The 20929-nt window shown below is 48.1% G+C and overlaps 1 protein-coding gene across 1 annotated transcript; it reads left to right on the top strand.

Annotated features, from left to right (window-relative positions):
- Positions 1-13808: 13808 nt before the first annotated feature.
- Positions 13809-19526, top strand: LOC138366306 (streptococcal hemagglutinin-like). The gene is made up of 2 exons (XM_069327332.1): positions 13809-13852; positions 17474-19526. The coding sequence occupies exons 1-2, from the start codon at positions 13809-13811 to the stop codon at positions 19524-19526; spliced, it is 2097 nt and encodes a 698-aa protein (XP_069183433.1).
- The last annotated feature ends 1403 nt before the right edge of the window (positions 19527-20929 follow it).

Below are 20929 nucleotides of genomic sequence, written 5' to 3'. Positions count from 1 at the left end.
CGATGGAATGATCACATAAACTACAATGTAAATACAATGCACCAGAGTGCTGGGCTGTACGATTAGCATAAGAGTTGTGTTTTAAACGTGTTCTGATGAAGGCGAATTCAGCCGAAAACGCATTCAGCATTCTATATTTCGTCAAATGTGTGTTTTCCCCATACTTAGGTCAGTGTTTTTGTGATTATTGCTGCATACATAATTTATGAAGTTACAATACAGTTCAAAATGACATCCATGTACTTCAAAACATTTTTGAACGCGTTCAACCCAAGATATTTGAACATTTCTAAGCATGGAAGTATTTGGCTTTATGGCATCAAATTCTCTTGTTATGCAGATGAAGAGTCACAATAACTTGGTTGAATAAATGTTGACCGAACCACACACTAGAAATTGAAGAGACGGCGACGTTTCGGTCCGTCCTGAACCATCATCAAGTCGACTATGATGAGACGAAGGAGGCACGGGTCAATAAATAGGCAAGAAAGAGGTGAGGAGATGGAAATCTTAGAGGATGGTAAGAGCAAGGCAAAAGGAACGGAAGGTAAGGTGTAATAGACGCGTTCGAAAATGTATAGGAGTAAATGGAACATAAATATATACAAACACTCCTCTTCTCTTCTCTTTCCCTCTCCGCAACATCTCCCTCTCTTCTGTTCTCCAACTCTCCCTCTTCTCTTCTCTCCCCTCGTCTCCCATCCCTCCCTCCCTCCCTCCCTCACGGTGCTGGACTAAGGGAGGGGAGCACCTCCACACGCAGGTAGAGACACCGACCAGCACCACTCCCCGCCCCCGCCCCCGCACGCAACACTCCGCTTGTAAACAATGCTTTCTTTCCCGCCAAATACATACAAAAAGTCAATAGAACAAGAGGGCTACTTTCCAAGGACCTGGAAAAGAAACCGTTGACAATTTAGAGCCTTACATCCCCTGGCCACAAGGGCGGTCTCCTGGCGCCTCCCGCCAGCACTATCTCCACTTGCAGGCCCTTTCATAAGGCACTCTACCCGTGCCAAACGGTGGTGCCAATACCCCCAACAACTGTGGCGGGCCGCCAGCGTATAAGCTACTTAAGATACAATTCTCCCGCCATAACGCACAGGACAGACACCACCCTCACAAACACTCCTTCGGGCTCGAATCCTATCGCGATTGAGCTCTGCAAAGGAGGAAATTACCAGCTCCGGGGCGTGGAAGGGAGAGGAAGAGGGGGGAAGAGAGGGAGGAGAAAGGGGGGAAGGAAAGTGGCAACGGTACAGTGGGGGGAGTTAGTGAGAGCCACACCAGAGTGGTGTTTGTGCCCAGGGCCAAACTAGGGGGGGGGGGGATAAATGGTGGTAAGTGTGTTATTATCGTATCTTAGTTGACTTATTTTCTGGCTAAGTAATGCTGCTTCTTCCTGCTGCTGCCTCTACTTCTTCCTGCTGGAGCCTCTACTTCTCCCTGCTGGTGCCTCTACTTCTCCCTGCTGGTGCCTCTACTTCTCCCTGCTGGCGCCTCTACTTCTTCCTGCTGCTGCCTCTACTTCTCCCTGCTGGTGCCTCTACTTCTCCCTGCTGGTGCCTCTACTTCTCCCTGCTGGCGCCTCTACTTCTTCCTGCTGCTGCCTCTACTTCTTCCTGCTGCTGCCTCTACTTCTTCCTACTGCTGCCTCTACTTCTCCCTGCTGGTGCCTCTACTTCTCCCTGCTGCTGCCTCTTTATGGTAATCCTCGCCCGCTGCCTCAAATTTCAAAACAGTCCTCACCGAGAATTACATTACGTCCCCTCCCCCCCCCTTCCCCCCTCCCTCTCCCCCCTCCCTCTTCCCCTCCCTCTCCCCCCTCCCCCCCTCCCTCTCGCCCTCCCTCCCTCTCCCACCCCTCTCTCTCCCTCTTCCCCCTCCCTCCTCTCTTCATCGTAGCAAACCTTGGTGACGGAAATTATATGAGAGTCTGGTGAGTACCTCAGTTGCTCGCTGGCACATTTCCCAACATTTAGGGACGTTTCCCTCCCCTCCCCCCACACTCACCCCCTCCCCCCGTAAAAAAAATTAACACTGGCATCTTTACATTCATTTCAATGGTATATTGCCGGTATATTTTCCTTGTGAGAAATGCTATATAACTGTTGAGAGTTTTCAAGTGTTATTCAACCACGATTATATTTTTTAAACAAATTAAGTTCGTTATATAGAATTTAAAACTATATTACAATAAATTAAATACTGGAAAGAATGTTTGGGATAGTAAAGATTATATATATATATATATATATATATATATATATATATATATATATATATATATATATATATATATATATATATATATATATATATATATATATATATACTTCGACCCTGGAGCTGGCGACACGTCCAGAGAGATGGAACACTTAAGGTACTCAACGGTACTGGAGATGGTGTATCTCAGATTACTTGTACCACGGTGAGTACACTCTGCATCCCCCCCCCCTCCACAGTGTACACTCTTGACCCCCCCCCTCTATACAGTGTACACTCTGCAACCTTCCCTCCCCCTCCCCCCTCCACAGTGTACACTCTGGACCCCCCCCCTCTCTACAGTGTACACTCTGCAACCTTCCCTCCCCCTCCCCCCTCCACAGTGTACACTCTGGACCCCCCCTCTCTACAGTGTACACTCTGCAACCTTTCCTCCCCCTCCCCCCTCCACAGTGTACACTCTGGACCCCCCCGCTCCACAGTGTACACTCTGGACCCCCCCCTCTCTACAGTGTACACTCTGCACCCCCCCCTCCACAGTGTACACTCTGCAACCTTCCCTCCCCCTCCCCCTCCACAGTGTACACTCTGGACCCCCCCCTCTCTACAGTGTACACTCTGCAACCTTCCCTCCCACTCCCCCCTCCACAGTGTACACTCTGGACCCCCCCCCCCTCTCTACAGTGTACACTCTGCAACCTTCCCTCCCCCTCCCCCCTCCACAGTGTACACTCTGGACCCCTCCCCCCTCTCTACAGTGTACACTCTGCAACCTTCCCTCCCCCTCCCCCCTCCACAGTGAGTGTAGCTGGCTGCTCTACTTACACTCACTCTAAAGTCATCTTATCTCATTTACACAGCCTTCATGTCACTCGTCATGTCATCGTGACCTTTGAGATACTTGTGTTGGCCTGGAGATGACTCCATCAACATGTCATTGGTCACCTCAATTGTGTGTGAGGTGACATGTCATCACAACACGTCATCACAACATGTCAACACAACATGTTAACACAACGTGTCAACATCTCAACCATCATTATATATTGAGAACTTTGTCTCGCTAGGTATTCTGTTTCTTAGGTACAACACACACACCTGTCGGAAAGCCTTTGACACAGTACCGCATAAGAGGCTGGTACATAAGCTGGAGAGACAGGCAGGTGTAGCTGGTAAGGTGCTCCAGTGGATAAGGGAGTACCTAAGCAACAGGAAGCAGAGAGTTACGGTGAGGGGTGAGACCTCCGATTGGCGTGAAGTCACCAGTGGAGTCCCACAAGGCTCTGTACTCGGTCCTATCTTGTTTCTGATATATGTAAATGATCTCCCAGAGGGTATCGATTCATTTCTCTCAATATTTGCGGACGATGCCAAAATTATGAGGATTAAAACAGAAGAGGACTGTTTGAGGCTTCAAGAAGACCTAGACAAGCAGAAGGAATGGTCGAACAAATGGTTGTTAGAGTTTAACCCAACCAAATGTAATGTAATGAAGATAGGTGTAGGGAGCAGGAGGCCAGATACAAGGTATCATCTGGAGAGGAAATTCTTCAGGAGTCAGAGAAAGAAAAAGTCTTGGGGGTTGATATCACGCCAGACCTGTCTCCTGCAGCACATATCAAGCGGATAACATCAGCGGCATATGCCAGGCTGGCCAACATACGAACGGCATTCACAAACTTGTGTAAAGAATCATTCAGAACTTTGTATACCACATATGTCAGGCCAATCCTGGAGTATGCAGCCCCAGCATGGAGTCCATATCTAGTCAAGGATAAGACTAAACTGCAAAAGGTTCAAAGGTTTGCCACCAGACTAGTACCCGAGCTGAAAGGTATGAGCTACGAGGAGAGACTACGGGAATTAAACCTCACTTCGCTGGAAGACAGAAGAGTTAGGGGGGACATGATCACCACATTCAAGATTCTGAAGGGAATTGATAGGGTAGATAAAGACAGGCTATTTAACACAAGGGGCACACGCACAAGGGGACACAGGTGGAAACTGAGCGCCCAAATGAGCCACAGAGATATTAGAAAGAACTTTTTTAGTGTCAGAGTGGTTGACAAATGGAATGCATTAGGAAGTGATGTGGTGGAGGCTGACTCCATACACAATTTCAAGTGTAGATATGATAGAGCCCAATAGGCTCAGGAAGCTGTGCACCAGTTGATTGACGGTTGAGAGGCGGGACCAAAGAGCCAGAGCTCAACCCCCGCAAACACAACTAGGTGAGTACACCTCACCCGCCGCCAACACTCACTGTAACATGGTGCTACGAGGCCTTTCCAAGGGCTAGTGAGGCTCCCTGGCGTCCACGGATACTATGACCGCAAACCTGGAGCAGGTGTGGACAGTGCCAAGACTGAAGGACCGGTGAGCGCCCACATTTACGACACAGTTGTTGTCGCAGACAGCGATGACCTCCACAAGCTCCTCGTCCCACCAAACATACCGTTATACTAAAGTGCTCCCTTATTCTAACCTACCAGAGGACCGAAAACAGAAAACGGGACAGTATGTCAATTTCGCGAGCCGTACTATTTTATAGTACGATTATTTTTGGTCTGTGGTAGAGTATACGTCCAAATGGGACATTGTGTGAGGAGGACGGGTTCATCACCAGTACCTCCATAGACGCTGCACGCAGGTAGGGAGTGTCGGAAAATCCGACACCATTTAATAATATTACATACAGGCAGATAATATTGCTGCCATTGTATACACAAGTTAACCCATAGAAAATGTAACTTGTAGTGGAATTTTCCGTCAATAGAAAACGGGATATCATTGCCACATACTATTATAAATTCACTAGCTATTCTGCTGGGAATTATTCTTAAATACATTAGTCTTTGGACTTTACCATCATAAAAACATCTCATTTTAATTAAATGTGACCCTTCTAAGTTACTGACATCTCTACAAAGTGAGGGAGGCGTCAGTAGTAGTGAGGAGGGAGTGGTCAGCCATTATTGTTGTCTTAGACCAGAGGCGCACGGGAGCAAATTCGTCTCCTGTTAATTTCTCTTGGACGAAGTGTTATGGAAACCAAAGGTCTTCCATCATCAACACGCTGTCAACAAATACAAGGAAAGTGTTCTGCCGAAACCCATTTATCTAATCATTTTTGGCCATTAATGTCAGTAGATAGGGTGAACCGGTTAGAATGCGAACAGCCTCTTAAAAAAAGGTAATTAAGCCTTGGTCTTTATTTTATCAATTACAGTGTTTTCTCTGATATAGCTGTCATATATTAGGATTCTGGCTTTTAGCTAGCGCCCTTTTGACAGGTCAAGAAGAGGAAGCAAACTTTGTGCATCAGTTACTGGGTGATGGAAGCTGCCTCACACGAGGAAATTTGGTGTCTACATCCTAGTTATATCTGGTGAACTAAGCCTGCTGCATAATAAGATAAGGAACCTTCTCAATGTATACTAATATATGTAGTTTAATACTGCAGTTTGATTGGCTGCATATATATATAAATTCAATATAAACCCCCCCTAATGTGTAAGGATCGATTTGTGAGATTATTGCAGAAATACAGTCCACTTAACATCATACAAATTGCTATCGAAATATATAAATTAACGTAAATATAAATTCTATATAAATTCATATAAATTAAATAAATATAAATCTCACAGGTCGGTTCCCACTGGGAGGTCTTGTCTACACTACTGACCCGTGGACAGCAGCAGAAGCTGAACTGGACCTCGCACGACGCATCAGTTAAGAGAACTCATCTCTAGCAGCTATTTCGGCCCACACACATCCGGAAAGACCACAACCAGCGCGCCAAATTAAAACTGAGGCTCGGAACGGACCAAGCCCAAGACGTGGTGAAGAGAGGCTTCAAACGCTTCGGCATGACCTCAGCACCCGCCCAGGCTGCCGTGGTGTCGCACTAACAGCTCGAGAAGTGCTTCAAGCGTTTCAAGTGCGACCACTTTGCAAGTAAATGCCCCGAGCAAGGAGTATGATGCTGCACCTGCTCGGAGAGCCGCAAAACTGCTCCAGTGCTACCGGGAAGTGTCCGCTCTGTGGCCAACGGTCTCCACCAAGCCAGGAAGGACTCCAGAAAATCAAAGCCAAGGCCAAGCCAACGGGTACCACGAACTACAAGCAGATGTGCCCTTCGACTTCAATCAAACCCAGTTCCCAACTAACCGGGACAAACCACAACAAATTAACGACCCACAAGTGACTGCTCGGGCACCTACCAGCCAACACATCCCTCAAACTGAATCGCCAAGTCGCGAATCGCACAGGAACAGACGACAGCATTTCCACGCCTATACCAGTTGAGTGACAGTTGAGAGGCGGGACCAAAGAGCCAAAGCTCAACCCCCGCAAGCACAATAAGGTGAGTACAACTAGACATGGAAACATCACAAAGAAGACATGGAAACCTCCTACGCATCAATGAGGATTACCGGAAAACAGAAAGTGGCGACTCCATCAGAGGTGAGGATGGTTGACGCCAAAACAGTCAGAGATGTCTACGACCTGAGCGTACTCAGAGGGGGAACAGGGACTCAATTAAGGGACGAAACAACTCCGCCAAGCAACGAAACGACTCAGTCAAGATACGAAAAGCTACAGACAAGATGACTGAAAAGATCCCTAAGAGCACCGAGTCTGTGAAACAGGCGACGTCAGTGTTGTCACCCACCTTGGTGAAGCGCTGGCTCCATCTCTTCGACACCAACCGCGCCGCCTCTCCATAACTGCTCTTCAGCTATACCCACTCCTTTCTCGCCCCCATCGGCATCTTCTCGATATTGAGCAATAGTAGGTATTCTGATATACCTACACACACTCCTATGCATGTGTGTGTGTGTGTGTGTGTGTGTGTGTGTGTGTGTGTGTGTGTGTGTGTGTGTGTGTGTGTGTGTGTGTGTGTGTTTGTGTGTGTGTGTGTGTGTGTGTGTGTGTGTGTGTGTGTGTGTGTGTGTGTGTTAGAGAGAAATTTATGTAGCAGATATATTAGAAGAAAAACAGATTGCTTTGAAAGGCGGAGACCAAGAGCTAACGGCTCGATTCTCCTGACAAACAGTAATTACACAACACACTAAATGAAATGGATAAAAAACTAAAATGTGAAGTGTGAAGACCCCGTTAGTGTGAGTTCTCATGTAAGGTGTTGGTCACTCTGTCCCTCCACCTGAGTGCTTGTGGGTCACTCTGTCCCTCCACCCGAGTGCTTATGGGTCACTCTGTCCCTCCACCAGAGTGCTTGTGGGTCACTCTGTCCCTCCACCTGAGTGCTTGTGGGTCACTCTGTCCCTCCACCAGAGTGCTTGTGGGTCACTCTGTCCCTCCACCAGAGTGCTTGTGGGTCACTCTGTCCCTCCACCTGAGTGCTTGTGGGTCACTCTGTCCCTCCACCTGAGTGCTTGTGAGTCACTCTGTCCCTCCACCTGACTGCTCGTGGGTCACTCTGTCCCTCCACCAGAGTGCTTGTGAGTCACTCTGTCCCTCCACCTGACTGCTCGTGAGTCACTCTGTCCCTCCACCTGACTGCTCGTGGGTCACTCTGTCCCTCCACCAGAGTGCTTGTAGGTCACTCTGCCCCTCCACCTGAGTGCTTGTGAGTCACTCTGTCCCTCCACCCGAGTGCTTGTGAGTCACTCTGTCCCTCCACCTGAGTGCTTGTGGGTCACTCTGTCCCTCCACCTGAGTGCTTGTGGGTCACTCTAAGTGACTCATTTTTGTGTGTTAATAGTAATAATAATAATAATAATAACAATGAGAAAATCAGTAGGAGCCGTGAGGAGGAGTCGAACAAAGTACTCCCAAGCAGACGCCTTGGACAACTACAGCACAACATGGTCAAAGGAATTGCAACCCTGGGATTCCAATGAATCCCTCTGGGTTCCTGAGGCTTCCTTTGAGGCCTAATCAGGGTTTTACACAATTCCCCCCATGCACTCTGATTTTGTAGTTCGGCAGTTCTATCTCTAACGCTGCTAACCTGTATGGTTTCCTTCCTGGAAGAAGCACTCAACTTGCTTTGCTGAATATTTTATTAGAGGAGGACCAAGCTCTCAGGTGGCATTTATTGATCTCCAAATTGCTTTTGATACAGTAAACAGAGAAATAATCTTAGAACAACTAGCCTCTTTTGGAGTTAAGGGAAGAAAGTTGATATGACTCAGATCTCTAGTTTATTGTGTTGTGTTAAACACACATATTGACGGCTCAGTCCAATCTTCTACTGAACGGGCAGCATGTAGGTTTCATAGAAATAATATTTGCACACAGACTGTCACAAGCAGAACTAGCAACATTACAATTAGCTACCAGTATATTAAAAAACATTGGAGGAAGAATAATATTTTGTGATTCAAAGTCTGCTCTCCAAGAAATTGAAAACTTCTCCTGGAAGATCGACAGCAAGAACCTCATACTAGGAATTATAAATGACCTAATCGCTGCACAGAGTAAAGGGTTTCGAATTTTCTTTGTATGGATACCTTCACACATAAATATAACCCATCACAATGAGACAGACATTGCAGCCAAATTAGCATGTAACAAAGATGAAGTTGAATTAGACCTAGATGGATATCTAGGTCTAATTTAATTCTATATTGTTTCAAACACTCAGGTCCGATAGAAGAAAAATTACCGACTTACAACGACCTGAAACCACTAGTATAAAAAGCTATGATTTGTTCAGATCTAAACTCTATATCTATGGGCAGCACAAAACGTCCACCAGCCTGTGCGACACAGTGGTTGCAAGGATCAAGTTGGATTACCGTTACCTGTGGCAGGTGGCTACAGGTGACGGATCTCCCAATCCTGAGCACTCCTGGTGCAAACTCTTTGAGCAGGAACTGGGACATGATCTCCCACACTACATCACCGAATGCCCAGTTATTAGACCATTCAGACCAGTTGGCATGAGGTACCTGGAGCTTTGCAATTACTTTATTCACTCTCGTGTTCTTGAGGATATCCTCATAGTGCACCCAAAATTTGCCAGTGCCGGCTACTGATCATTATGCCTCTGCATAAGTAACCATCCTGTGTGATGAGGGAGTTTAAGCACCACGTAGCTAGTTTTGTGACACACTGTACTCCCCTTCATATAGTCTAGGGCAACTGCACAAATTCACATGTATCTAAAACTGTTAATAACAAAAAAATACCTCTAACGCTTCTCTTCAAATGCACAAAAAATCTCATTAACGTGATTTATCAATGAGAAAATCAGTAGGAGCCGTGAGAAGGACTCGAACCTGTGCTCTGGGTACTCCCAAGTACACGCCTTATAGGACCATTCAAAACCCATCCACCTGTTTAGATAGTCACGATAGTTATTGTCACGATCGTCAATAGTCACGAATTCGTACGTACCAAGCAAGCTTTCAGACAATAGTATACTGACTAGACTGACTTTAGACTGACTAGTAAGGAAGTCTGTTATAAAAAATGAAGCTAAAACACAAACTTAAATATTCCTAGGCCTAGTATAGCACACATACGTACTAGTTTAGGCCTAAGATATCGTTTATTAGGCCTAAAATGGTCAGAGAGAGAGAGAGAGAGAGAGAGAGAGAGAGAGAGAGAGAGAGAGAGAGAGAGAGAGAGAGAGAGAGAGAGAGAGAGAGAGAGAGAGAGAGAGAGAGCGAGAGAGAGAGAGAGAGAGAGAGAGAGAAAGAGAGAGAGAGAGAGAGAGAGAGAGAGAGAGAGAGAGAGAGAGAGAGAGAGAGAGAGAGAGAGAGAGAGAGAGAGAGAGAGAGAGAGAGAGAGAGAGAGAGAGAGAGAGAGAGAGCGAGAGAGAGAGAGAGAGAGAGAGAGAGAGAGAGAGAGAGAGAGAGAGAGCTGTTACAGAGGAGGGAGCCTGGTCAAGAGGGTGAAAATCCTCTGTGTAAATTTACAGCTCTGTTCAAGTGGCATTGCCACCCACCGAGTAAATCTACTGTAAATACGGAAAGGGATTCGAACCACTTGGGCAAATCTTTCGTAAATACTTAAAAACGCGAATCTAACATACACACACACACACACACACACACACACACACACACACACACACACACACACACACACATATATACTGCGAGATGCTTGAGCAATTTAACTTCGAATAAAAACTTTTTTATATTGAGTGAAATTAAAATATCTCATGCAAATGCAAAATTAGATCCAATCCTATGTGCCAAATTAATTGTAAAACTCGAGGGGGGGTTTCAATCCTAATTACCATATTAATTGTCAATATTAAGCGAGATTCCAATACTTGGCATATTGTTAATACTGAGAACCCCCGTAGCCAGCTAGGAAACACAGGTAATGACTGTAGAGTACAGGAACATCACGTCCCTCGAAAACAGAAGAGAAAGGGGGAGACATGATAACCACCTACAAAATTCTCAGGGGAATTGACAGGGTGGACAAAGACAAACACTTTAGCACGGGTGGAACGCAAACAAGGGGACACAGGTGTACAGGTTCCTGAGCCTACTGGGTTCTATCATATCTACATTTGAAACTGTATGGAGTCAGCCTCCACCACATCACTTCCTAATGAAGTCCATTTGTTAACTACTCTGACACGAAAAAAAATGATTTCTGTCTCTGTGGCTCATTTGGGTACTAAGTATCCACGTGTGTCTCCTTGTGATCCATCCATGCTAAATAGTTTGTCTTTATTCACCTTGTCAATTCCTCTGAGAATTTTGTAGGTGGTGATCATGTCTCCCCTTACTCTACTCTCCATGGATATGAGGTTTAATTTCTGTAGCCTTTCCCCGTAACTTATACCTCTCAGATGTGGGACTAGTCTGAATCTTCTCTAACTTAGTCGTGTGTTTAACTTTGGATGGACTCCAGGCTGGCGATGCATTGGATTCCAGGATTGTTCTGACATATGTGGTATACACTACATATATATTGTGTAAACTGTGGTATACACTGTGTCTAAGCAAGTCTATCAAGTAACGAAGTACTAACCACCTCTAAGACCCTCCCCATGCTCTCCCTAACATCAGGTCTCATCTAGTTTACAACCCCCCCACCTATTTATCACCTATAATTTCAACATGTCTCCATGGGGATAACTTACACCCCCCCCCCCCCCTACCACCAGACGTATAATATCCCCCACCCCCCCTGTGCTTGGAGATAATTTACACCCCTCTACCTCCAGACATATAATACCCCCCCCCCTGTGCTTGGAGATAATTAACACCCCTCTACCTCCAGACGTATAATACCCCCCCCCCCTGTGCTTGGAGATAATTAAAAATAGGGGAATAACAAAAAGTCTAAACATGAAAGAAATAAAAAAAGGATGTAATGTCCCCCTCCCGAGCCAAGGTCTTCCTTCATTTTATCGTCTTTTGTTCAAGGGAACTATTGTTGTGGTGGAGGGTCTGGGAGAGAAGCCCCGAGGAGTTACAGGGATGTGATCTTGCTATAACTGGTGAGGTGAACTACAGCGGCTGTAACTGCTAGTATTACTACCCCTCATTCAACTCATACTGAAAGCAGACAACCCCTAGTCTGCTTTCAGTATTTAATTCCATATACTTCGTGTAACTCTCCGTCTGCCTCTCTAATTCTAGGTCATCATTCCTAACCTAACCCAACACTAACATAACCTAACGTAACGCAACCTAACCTAACCTAACCCAACACTAACCTAACCTAACCTAACGCAACCTAACCTAACCTAACCCAACACTAACATAACCTAACGTAACGCAACCTAACCTAACCTAACCCAACACTAACCTAACCTAACCTAACGCAACACTAACCTAACCTAACCCAACACTAACCTAACCTAACACAACACTAACCTAACCTAACCCAACACTAACCTAACCTAACCTAACGCAACACTAACCTAACCCAACACTAACCTAACCTAACCTAACGCAACACTAACCTAACCTAACCCAGCACTAACCTAACCTAACCCAACACTAACCTAACCTAACCCAACACTAACCTAACCTAACCCAATACTAACCTAACCTAACCTAACCTAACCTAACCTAACCTAACCTAACCCAACACTAACCTAACCTAACCCAGCACTAACCTAACCTAACCCAACACTAACCTAACCTAACCCAACACTAACCTAACCTAACCCAACACTAACCTAACCTAATCCAACACTAACCTAACCTAACCCAACACTAACCTAACCTAACCCAACACTAACCTAACCTAACCCAACACTAACCTAACCTAACCCAACACTAACCTAACCTAACCCAACACTAACCTAACCTAACCCAACACTAACCTAACCTAACTTTACCAAACCTATTACGGGCTCACTATAGCCCGTGCTATACATAATGTTCTGAGTGGCTAAATCTAAAACAACGACAACAACGACCAAACTTAACAACACTATTCATTGAACTTTCAGATCAAGGTTGAGGAGTTGTTCATCCCTAGGGATTGGAACACTTAGTCTATCTCATATTCTTTAGCCAGAGAAGGGGGGGCATCACAAGTGGTGTCCCCATATGGGTGCTGGCCCCCAGGTACCCGCACCACGGAAGGTGGTCACTCTAATTATATCACTTTAATTTTGATTTAACTCATTGGCATAATAATTTTCGGTCCAATACACCCATTAGTGTGCGGGTGTCTATTAGTCTGCGCGTGTTCATTAGTGTGCGGGCGCCCATTAGTGTGTAGGCGCCCATTAGTGTGCAGGCGCCCATTAATGTGCAGGCACCCATTAGTGTGTGGGCGCCCATTAATGTGCAGGCACCCATTAGTGTACAGGCGCCCATTAGTGTGGAGGCGCCCATTAGTGTGCAGGCGCCCATTAGTGTGTGGGTATCCATTAGTGTGCAGGCGCCCATTAGTGTGCAGTCGCCCATTAGTGTGCAGGTATCCATTAGTGTGCGGGTGTTCATTAGTGTGCAGGCGTCCATTAGTATGCAGACTCCCATTAGTGTGCGGGCGCCCATTAGTGTGCGTGGGTGTCAAATAGTGTGCGGGTCCCTGTTAGTGTGCGGGGCGCCCATTAGTGTGTGGGCGCCAATTAGAGTGCGGGCATCCATTAGTGTGTGTGGGTGTCATATAGTGTGCGGGTGCCTATTAGTGTGCATGCGTCCATTAGTATGCGGGTGTCCATTATTGTGCTGGTGCCCTTTAGTGTGCGGGCGGCTATTAGTGCACGGGCGCCAATCAGTGTGTGGGTGTCCATTAGTGTGCGGGTGTCCATTAGTGTGTGGGGTGTCGATTAGTGTGCGGGTGTCCATTAGTGTGCAGATGCCCATTAGTGTGCGGGTGTCCATTAGTGTGCAGATGCCCATTAGTGTGCGGGTGTCCATTAGTGTGCAGATGCCCATTAGTGCGAGTAGAGGATTTTATGACTACGCCCGGGTGCGCCAGGTTAGTGCGAGTAGAGGATTTTATGACTACGCCCGGGTGCGCCACCTGGCCAGGAAGCGCACCCGGGCGTAGTCACACGGGGTGCGAGACACCCCACCGCGCACCGAGCCGTAGGTCCCCTGGGACGTTCTACGTCTCCGTGTGATGAATGGGGTGTGTAGCAGGTGGGCAGCAGGTGTGCAGGTGTGTATGTAAGAATGCAAGTTGAAAGTGTATGTATTGAGAGCGTAGAGTTATACAGGTATGCATGCTTAGAGAAATAGTTGAGGGCGGGGGTGTCGGGTGGCAGACACGCCCTCATGTCTGATGGGGTAACAGCTGTCCAACACCCCCAACCCTACGCTCAGACTCGTGTTTTTAAAACCACACATTAACCAAAAGGATGTCAGGTCTCAGCATAACAGACAGTTACAAAGACATTACTCAGACACATACACTTGTCAATCTGATGCTACTCATTGTTTCTACCCCCTTCCTTAGCTGCAGCACAACACATGGGGAGAGGCTTCTCACACTCGACACACACAACTTAAATGGCATACGTAAATCTGTGTATCTATGTATTTACGTATGTAGGTTACCTTAGCATTTTAAAAGCACCGAATCACCTTCTGTGGTTCATTGTTCAATAAACCCCTGAACTATATGTTTAACACATCTCTAACCCTGTCCATGGAGGACAGAAGAAAATGTATATATGCTGGTTAGCATTGTAAATGTGTGGCCACGTCTGTGGTAGAAAATAATAATAAAAAAAAACTTAAATATATATCTCAGCTACATATATATACATCTGCTACATTTTTATTAATATCTCAAGGCAGGATGTAGTTGCTAGGGTCATTAGTTTAAGTCAACAGCAGGATCAGAGACACCTTCACAATGCTCCGGGCGTGACGTTAGTGAACTTAGTGAGGGCAAAGGGTCCTCTCGATTACCTCCCCCTCCCCCCCCTCTCTCTTGTGCACTCCCTCACCCCCCCCCCCCCACAACCTGCCAGTCATCGCATACTGTGTTGTATGTGCTCAAGCTTCTCTATGACCCTAGCCATCACCACAATATTCACCCCTCCCCCTGCCCCCTCCCCCTCTCTCTCTCTCCCTCTCTCTCTCTCCCTCTCTCTCTCTCTCCCTTCCCATTTTCACTAGGATATATAGATAAAAGGAATAATGTACCGAGGTGTGGAAATTGTACACATCAATCTACAGTATGTCTTGTTTCCCTCTCTTTCTCTGTCTGGAGGCAGTGAAGGTATTTCCTAAACACTTTCTTTTCACTCTGCCAGGGAAAAACAACGTCATCGGATTTGTTCAGATGTCAGGAGAAACGCTGCTGTTTCTTAACTACATTATGCTTCATTCAACTTTTAAAATACTCAAGTACCTAATCGTTACTTCATTTCTAAGCCCTTGTGTTAAATAAACAGTCCTTGTCTACCCTATCAATACCTTTGAAAACTTGTATGTGGTGATCATACCTCCCGAGTTTTATTCTTGTTTTTATGAGATATAATCTCACCATCCTGTTATGAGCTATAAGAGGGAGTCATGTTCCATAAAAGTACTTTACATCATCCATTATCTACGAGTAGTAAGAGGCAGACGTGATCCACACATATAAATTCTAATCAGTTACTCAGTGTTAGCACTAGGATTTCACGAGATTACTCATCATAGAGAACACAACAAGCCTCAAATAAGATGTAAATAAGCTGGTCAAAGCGATGCACAACGATCCTTGCATTTCTCATCATCCACTTCCTCATGTTCCACGTAAAAGAGGTTTCAAAGATATCATCATCCAAGATTTTGTAATAAAATTTATAAACCTCATGCGTGCCTTTGTATCAGGGACCCATGAAGAAACTTTGAAACACGTCATATATATAAGCAGAGAAATTGATATAACAATAACTAGATCAAGGTTGTGTCACATCATACTGTCAGCACACAGCTCTAAATACAGAAGAGTCAGCATCAAACTCCACATCCACTCTCATGTGGGGGAAACTACCGAACACTACAATCATTCCTTGTAACGTAATGTAACATGAGGCTACGTGGAAATCATCTTTCTGTTGTCCAAAATATATTTTTAAAATATAAAAGTTTGTCTTAGTCCATCTCCATTACATCTCCCACCAAATAAATATTACTGTGTGTGTGTTTTAGTCTTTGTAACACAATGTAACTTGTGACCAATTTGGGCCAGTAACCGGGTTCTTGCTGTTATAACCTCTTATTCTATATTCAACCCCAAGTCGGTGGTAAGCTTTCAAGAACTGGCCGTGTCAGGTATTAGTGCAAAGATTAAAAGGGGTGATAAACAATACACTATTAAACCTTCACTATTATATATATATATTATATAAAAGTATTACTACACGTATTTACTAAGTGTCTCTTTCACTCAGGACACAATACATCGGCAGTATTCATCAATCCCGTTGAATCCACGTTCCAGGCACACATCGTCCACACCTAATTGCAAAACACCGGCGAGTTCACCTTCTGCAACATGGGTCAGTCCACGCTCACCGTATCTTCACCATGTGCCAATACCCAACCTCCACTCTCCAGATACACACTGGCAGAGGGTTTCAGCAACACACTGACAAAGCTCTCAAACCATAACATACAGGGTATGTATGAATACAATTAGTACATACATACAATTAACTACATACATACAATTAATAACACCCTGGCAGAAGTCTTCAGCAGCTTGCTAGCAGCACATCTCAAGAGACGCACCACTGTCGTCGCGTAACTCTTCCTGTCCAATCCCGGGTGCGTCGGCCCACCCAACACTGCATAAACCAGCAGCCAACACACTGTAATAACCGACAGTGGCCACTTTGCCCTCTCACAGGACCAAGTCAAGAGTTCTTGGACTGCCCAAGGTGAACTGCCCTCGCCAGTGCTGTCGCCTCCTAACGTCACCTCTGTGAACATAAAACGTCATTAGCCAGACAGACAGTATACTGGGTGACCGTAGGATAACACTCATCCACCGGGGAATTGAAATTCTTACTTGTAGCCTCAACCTAGATGGCGTTGATTTCGATACATCACCCACCAGAGGTCATCTTCATCGACCTCACATTTTGACAGGATACTGGAGCCTCTCACCGATACCACGCCACCACCAACAGATGGCGTTGTCTCCGTAGCACCCAATACCGGGAAGTTGGAGTGCAGACTCATAGATGACACTGAATTCGCCACTCCATACTCCAGCGACGGTGTCGATACCGTAACAGTAACGTAACATGGAAATCATATTTCTGCTGTCCAAAATATCTTTTTAAAATGTAAAATTGTGTCTTAGTCCATCACCATTACATCTCCCACTTAATAAATATTACTGTGTGTGTGTGTGTGTTTTAGTCCTTGTAACACAATGTAACGTAACGCGGAAATCATCTTCATGCTCTCCAAAATAACACTTTAGTAATGTAAAAGTACATCTTAGACCATCTCCATGATATCCCTCACCAAGTAAATAATACTGTTATTCTTGTAACATAGTGTAACGCAACGTAACGTAACGTAACGTGGAATTCATCTTTCTGTTGTCCAAAATATAATTTTTTAAAGTAAAAGTCTGTCTTTGTCTTCAATATATCTCACACCAAATAATATTACAGTTATTCTTGTAACATAATGTAACATAAGATAACGGAATATGCAAACATCATTCTTTTAGCCAAATAACATTTTTAAGAGTAACGACAGTCGTAAGGCAGTCTTCAATTTTATTATAACGTGCATAAATCAATATTACTGTGTGGTTTACGCCTTGTAACGTAACGTAACCAACATGGAAATCGGGCATAACATAGTGTGCGGGTGTCCATTAGTGTGCGGGTGTCCATTAATGTGCGGGTGTCCATTAGCGTGCGGGTTTCCATTAGTGTGCGGGCGCCCATTAGTGTGCGGGTGTCCATTAGTGTGCGGGCGCCCATTAGTGTGCGGGTGTCCATTAATGTGCGGGTGTCCATTAGTGTGCGGGTGTCCATTAGTGTGCGGGCGCCCATTAGTGTGCGGGTGTCCATTAATGTGCGGGTGTCCATTAGTGTGCGGGCGCCCATTAGTGTGCGGGTGTCCATTAGTGTGCGGGTGTCCATTAGTGTGCGGGTGTCCACTAGTGTGCGGGCGCCCATTAGTGTGCGGGTGTCCATTAATGTGCGGGTGTCCATTAGTGTGCGGGTGTCCATTAGTGTGCGGGCGCCCATTAGTGTGCGGGTGTCCATTAATGTGCGGGTGTCCATTAGTGTGCGGGCGCCCATTAGTGTGCGGGTGTCCATTAGTGTGCGGGCGCCCATTAGTGTGCGGGTGTCCATTAGTGTGCGGGCGCCCATTAGTGTGCGGGTGTCCATTAATGTGCGGGTGTCCATTAGTGTGCGGGTGTCCATTAATGTGCGGGCGCCCATTAGTGTGCGGGCGCCCATTAGTGTGAAGGCGCTCATTAATGTGTGGGCGCCCATTAGTGTGGGGGCGCCCATTAGTGTACGGACGCCCATTAGTGTGCGGACGTCCATTAGTGTTGGGGCGCCCAATAGTGTGCGGGCGCCCATTAGTGTGCGGGCGCCCATTAGTGTGCGGGCGCCCATTAGTGTGTGGGCGCCCATTAGTGTGCGGGCGCCCATTAGTGTGCGGGCGCCCATTAGTGTGCGGGCGCCCATTAGTGTGCGGGCGCCCATTAGTGTGCGGGCGCCCATTAGTGTGCGGGCGCCCAATAGTGTGCGGGCGCCCATTAGTGTGTGGGCGCCCATTAGTGTGTGGGCGCCCATTAGTGTGCGGGCGCCCATTAGTGTGTGGGCGCCCATTAGTGTGCGGGCGCCCATTAGTGTGCGGGCGCCCAATAGTGTGCGGGCGCCCATTAGTGTGCGGGCGCCCAATAGTGTGTGGGCGCCCATTAGTGTGCGGACGCCCATTAGTGTGCGGGCGCCCATTAGTGTGCGGGCGCCCATTAGTGTGTGGGCGCCCATTAGTGTGCGGACGCCCATTAGTGTTGGGGCGCCCAATAGTGTGCGGGCGCCCAATAGTGTGCGGGCGCCCATTAGTGTGCGGGCGCCCATTAGTGTTGGGGCGCCCAATAGTGTGCGGGCGCCCAATAGTGTGCGGGCGCCCATTAGTGTGCGGACGCCCATTAGTGTTGGGGCGCCCAATAGTGTGCGGGCGCCCAATAGTGTGCGGGCGCCCATTAGTGTGCGGGCGCCCATTAGTGTGCGGGCGCCCATTAGTGTGTGGGCGCCCATTAGTGTGCGGACGCCCATTAGTGTTGGGGCGCCCAATAGTGTGCGGGCGCCCAATAGTGTGCGGGCGCCCATTAGTGTGCGGGCGCCCATTAGTGTTGGGGCGCCCAATAGTGTGCGGGCGCCCATTAGTGTGCGAGCGCCCATTAGTGTGCGGGCGCCCATTAGTGTGCGGGCGCCCATTAGTGTGCGGGCGCCCATTAGTGTGCGAGCGCCCATTAGTGTGCGGGCGCCCATTAGTGTGCGGGCGCCCATTAGTGTGCGAGCGCCCATTAGTGTGCGAGCGCCCATTAGTGTGCGGGCGCCCATTAGTGTGCGGGCGCCCAATAGTGTGCGAGCGCCCATTAGTGTGCGGGCGCCCATTAGTGTGCGGGCGCCCATTAGTGTGCGAGCGCCCATTAGTGTGCGAGCGCCCATTAGTGTGCGGGCGCCCATTAGTGTGCGGGCGCCCATTAGTGTGCGAGCGCCCATTAGTGTGCGGGCGCCCATTAGTGTGCGGGCGCCCATTAGTGTGCGGGCGCCCATTAGTGTGCGAGCGCCCATTAGTGTGCGGGCGCCCATTAGTGTGCGGGCGCCCATTAGTGTGCGGGCGCCCATTAGTGTGCGAGCGCCCATTTATCACTTCTTTACACTCTTCACTGAATCATTTATTTAAATAGATTTATTCAAATTCAGTGACGTCATCAATCACAGGACAACACGGGGAGCAGCAGTCACACCTCCTCCCTCTCTCCTCCCTCTCTCCTCCCTCTCTCCTCCCTCTCTCCTCCCTCTCACCTCCCTCTCACCTCCCTCTCTCCTCCCTCTCTCCTCCCTCTCTCCTCCCTCTCTCCTCCCTCTCACCTCCCTCTCACCTCCCTCTCTCCTCCCTCTCTCCTCCCTCTCTCCTCCCTCTCTCCTCCCTCTCACCTCCCTCTCTCCTCCCTCTCTCCTCCCTCTCTCCTCCCTCTCACCTCCCTCTCTCCTCCCTCTCTCCTCCCTCTCACCTCCCTCTCTCCTCCCTCTCACCTCCCTCTCACCTCCCTCTCACCTCCCTCTCTCCTCCCTCTCTCCTCCCTCTCACCTCCCTCTCTCCTCCCTCTCACCTCCCTCTCACCTCCCTCTCTCCTCCCTCTCTCCTCCCTCTCACCTCCCTCTCTCCGCCCTATCACCTCCCTCTCTCCTCCCTCTCTCCTCCCTCTCACCTCCCTCTCTCCGCCCTATCACCTCCCTCTCTCCTCCCTCTCTCCTCCCTCTCACCACCCTCTCACCTCCCTCTCACCTCCCTCTCTCCCCCCTTTCACCTACCTCTCACCTCCCTCTCACCTCCCTCTCACCTCCCTCTCACCTCCCTCTCACCTCCCTCTCTCCGCCCTATCACCTCCCTCTCTCCTCCCTCTCTCCTCCCTCTCACCACCCTCTCACCTCCCTCTCACCTCCCTCTCTCCCCCCTTTCACCTACCTCTCACCTCCCTCTCACCTCCCTCTCACCTCCCTCTCACCTCCCTCTCACCACCCTCTTACCTACCTCTCTCCTCCCTCTCTCCTCCCTCTCACCTCCCTCTCTCCTCCCTCTCACCTCCCTCTCTCCCTCTCACCTCCTTCTCACCTCCCTCTCTCCTCCCTCTCACCTCCCTCTCTCCTCCCTCTCACCTCCCTCTCTCCTCCCTCTCACCTCCCTCTCTCCCTCTCACCTCCTTCTCACCTCCCTCTTTCCCTCTCACCTCCCTCTCTCCTTCCTCTCACCTCCCTCTCTCCCTCTCACCTCCTTCTCACCTCCCTCTCTCATCCCTCTCACCTCCCTCACTCCTCCCTCTCACCTCCCTCTCACCTCCTTCTCACCTCCCTCTCTCCTCCCTCTCACCTCCCTCCCTCCTCCCTCTCACCTCCCTCTCACCTCCTTCTCACCTCCCTCTCACCTCCCTCTCTCCTCCCTCTCACCTCCCTCTCACCTCCCTCTCACCTCCCTCTCACCACCCTCTCACCTACCTCTCTCCTCCCTCTCTCCTCCCTCTCACCTCCCTCTCACCTCCCTCTCTCCTCCCTCTCTCCTCCCTCTCACCTCCCTCTCACCTCCCT

This window comes from Procambarus clarkii, chromosome 19, assembly GCF_040958095.1.
Source record: "Procambarus clarkii isolate CNS0578487 chromosome 19, FALCON_Pclarkii_2.0, whole genome shotgun sequence".
Classification (NCBI taxonomy): Eukaryota; Metazoa; Arthropoda; class Malacostraca; order Decapoda; family Cambaridae; genus Procambarus; species Procambarus clarkii.
The sequence above is the reverse complement of the archived record's forward strand: the minus strand, read 5'-3'. Positions and strand labels throughout refer to the sequence as shown.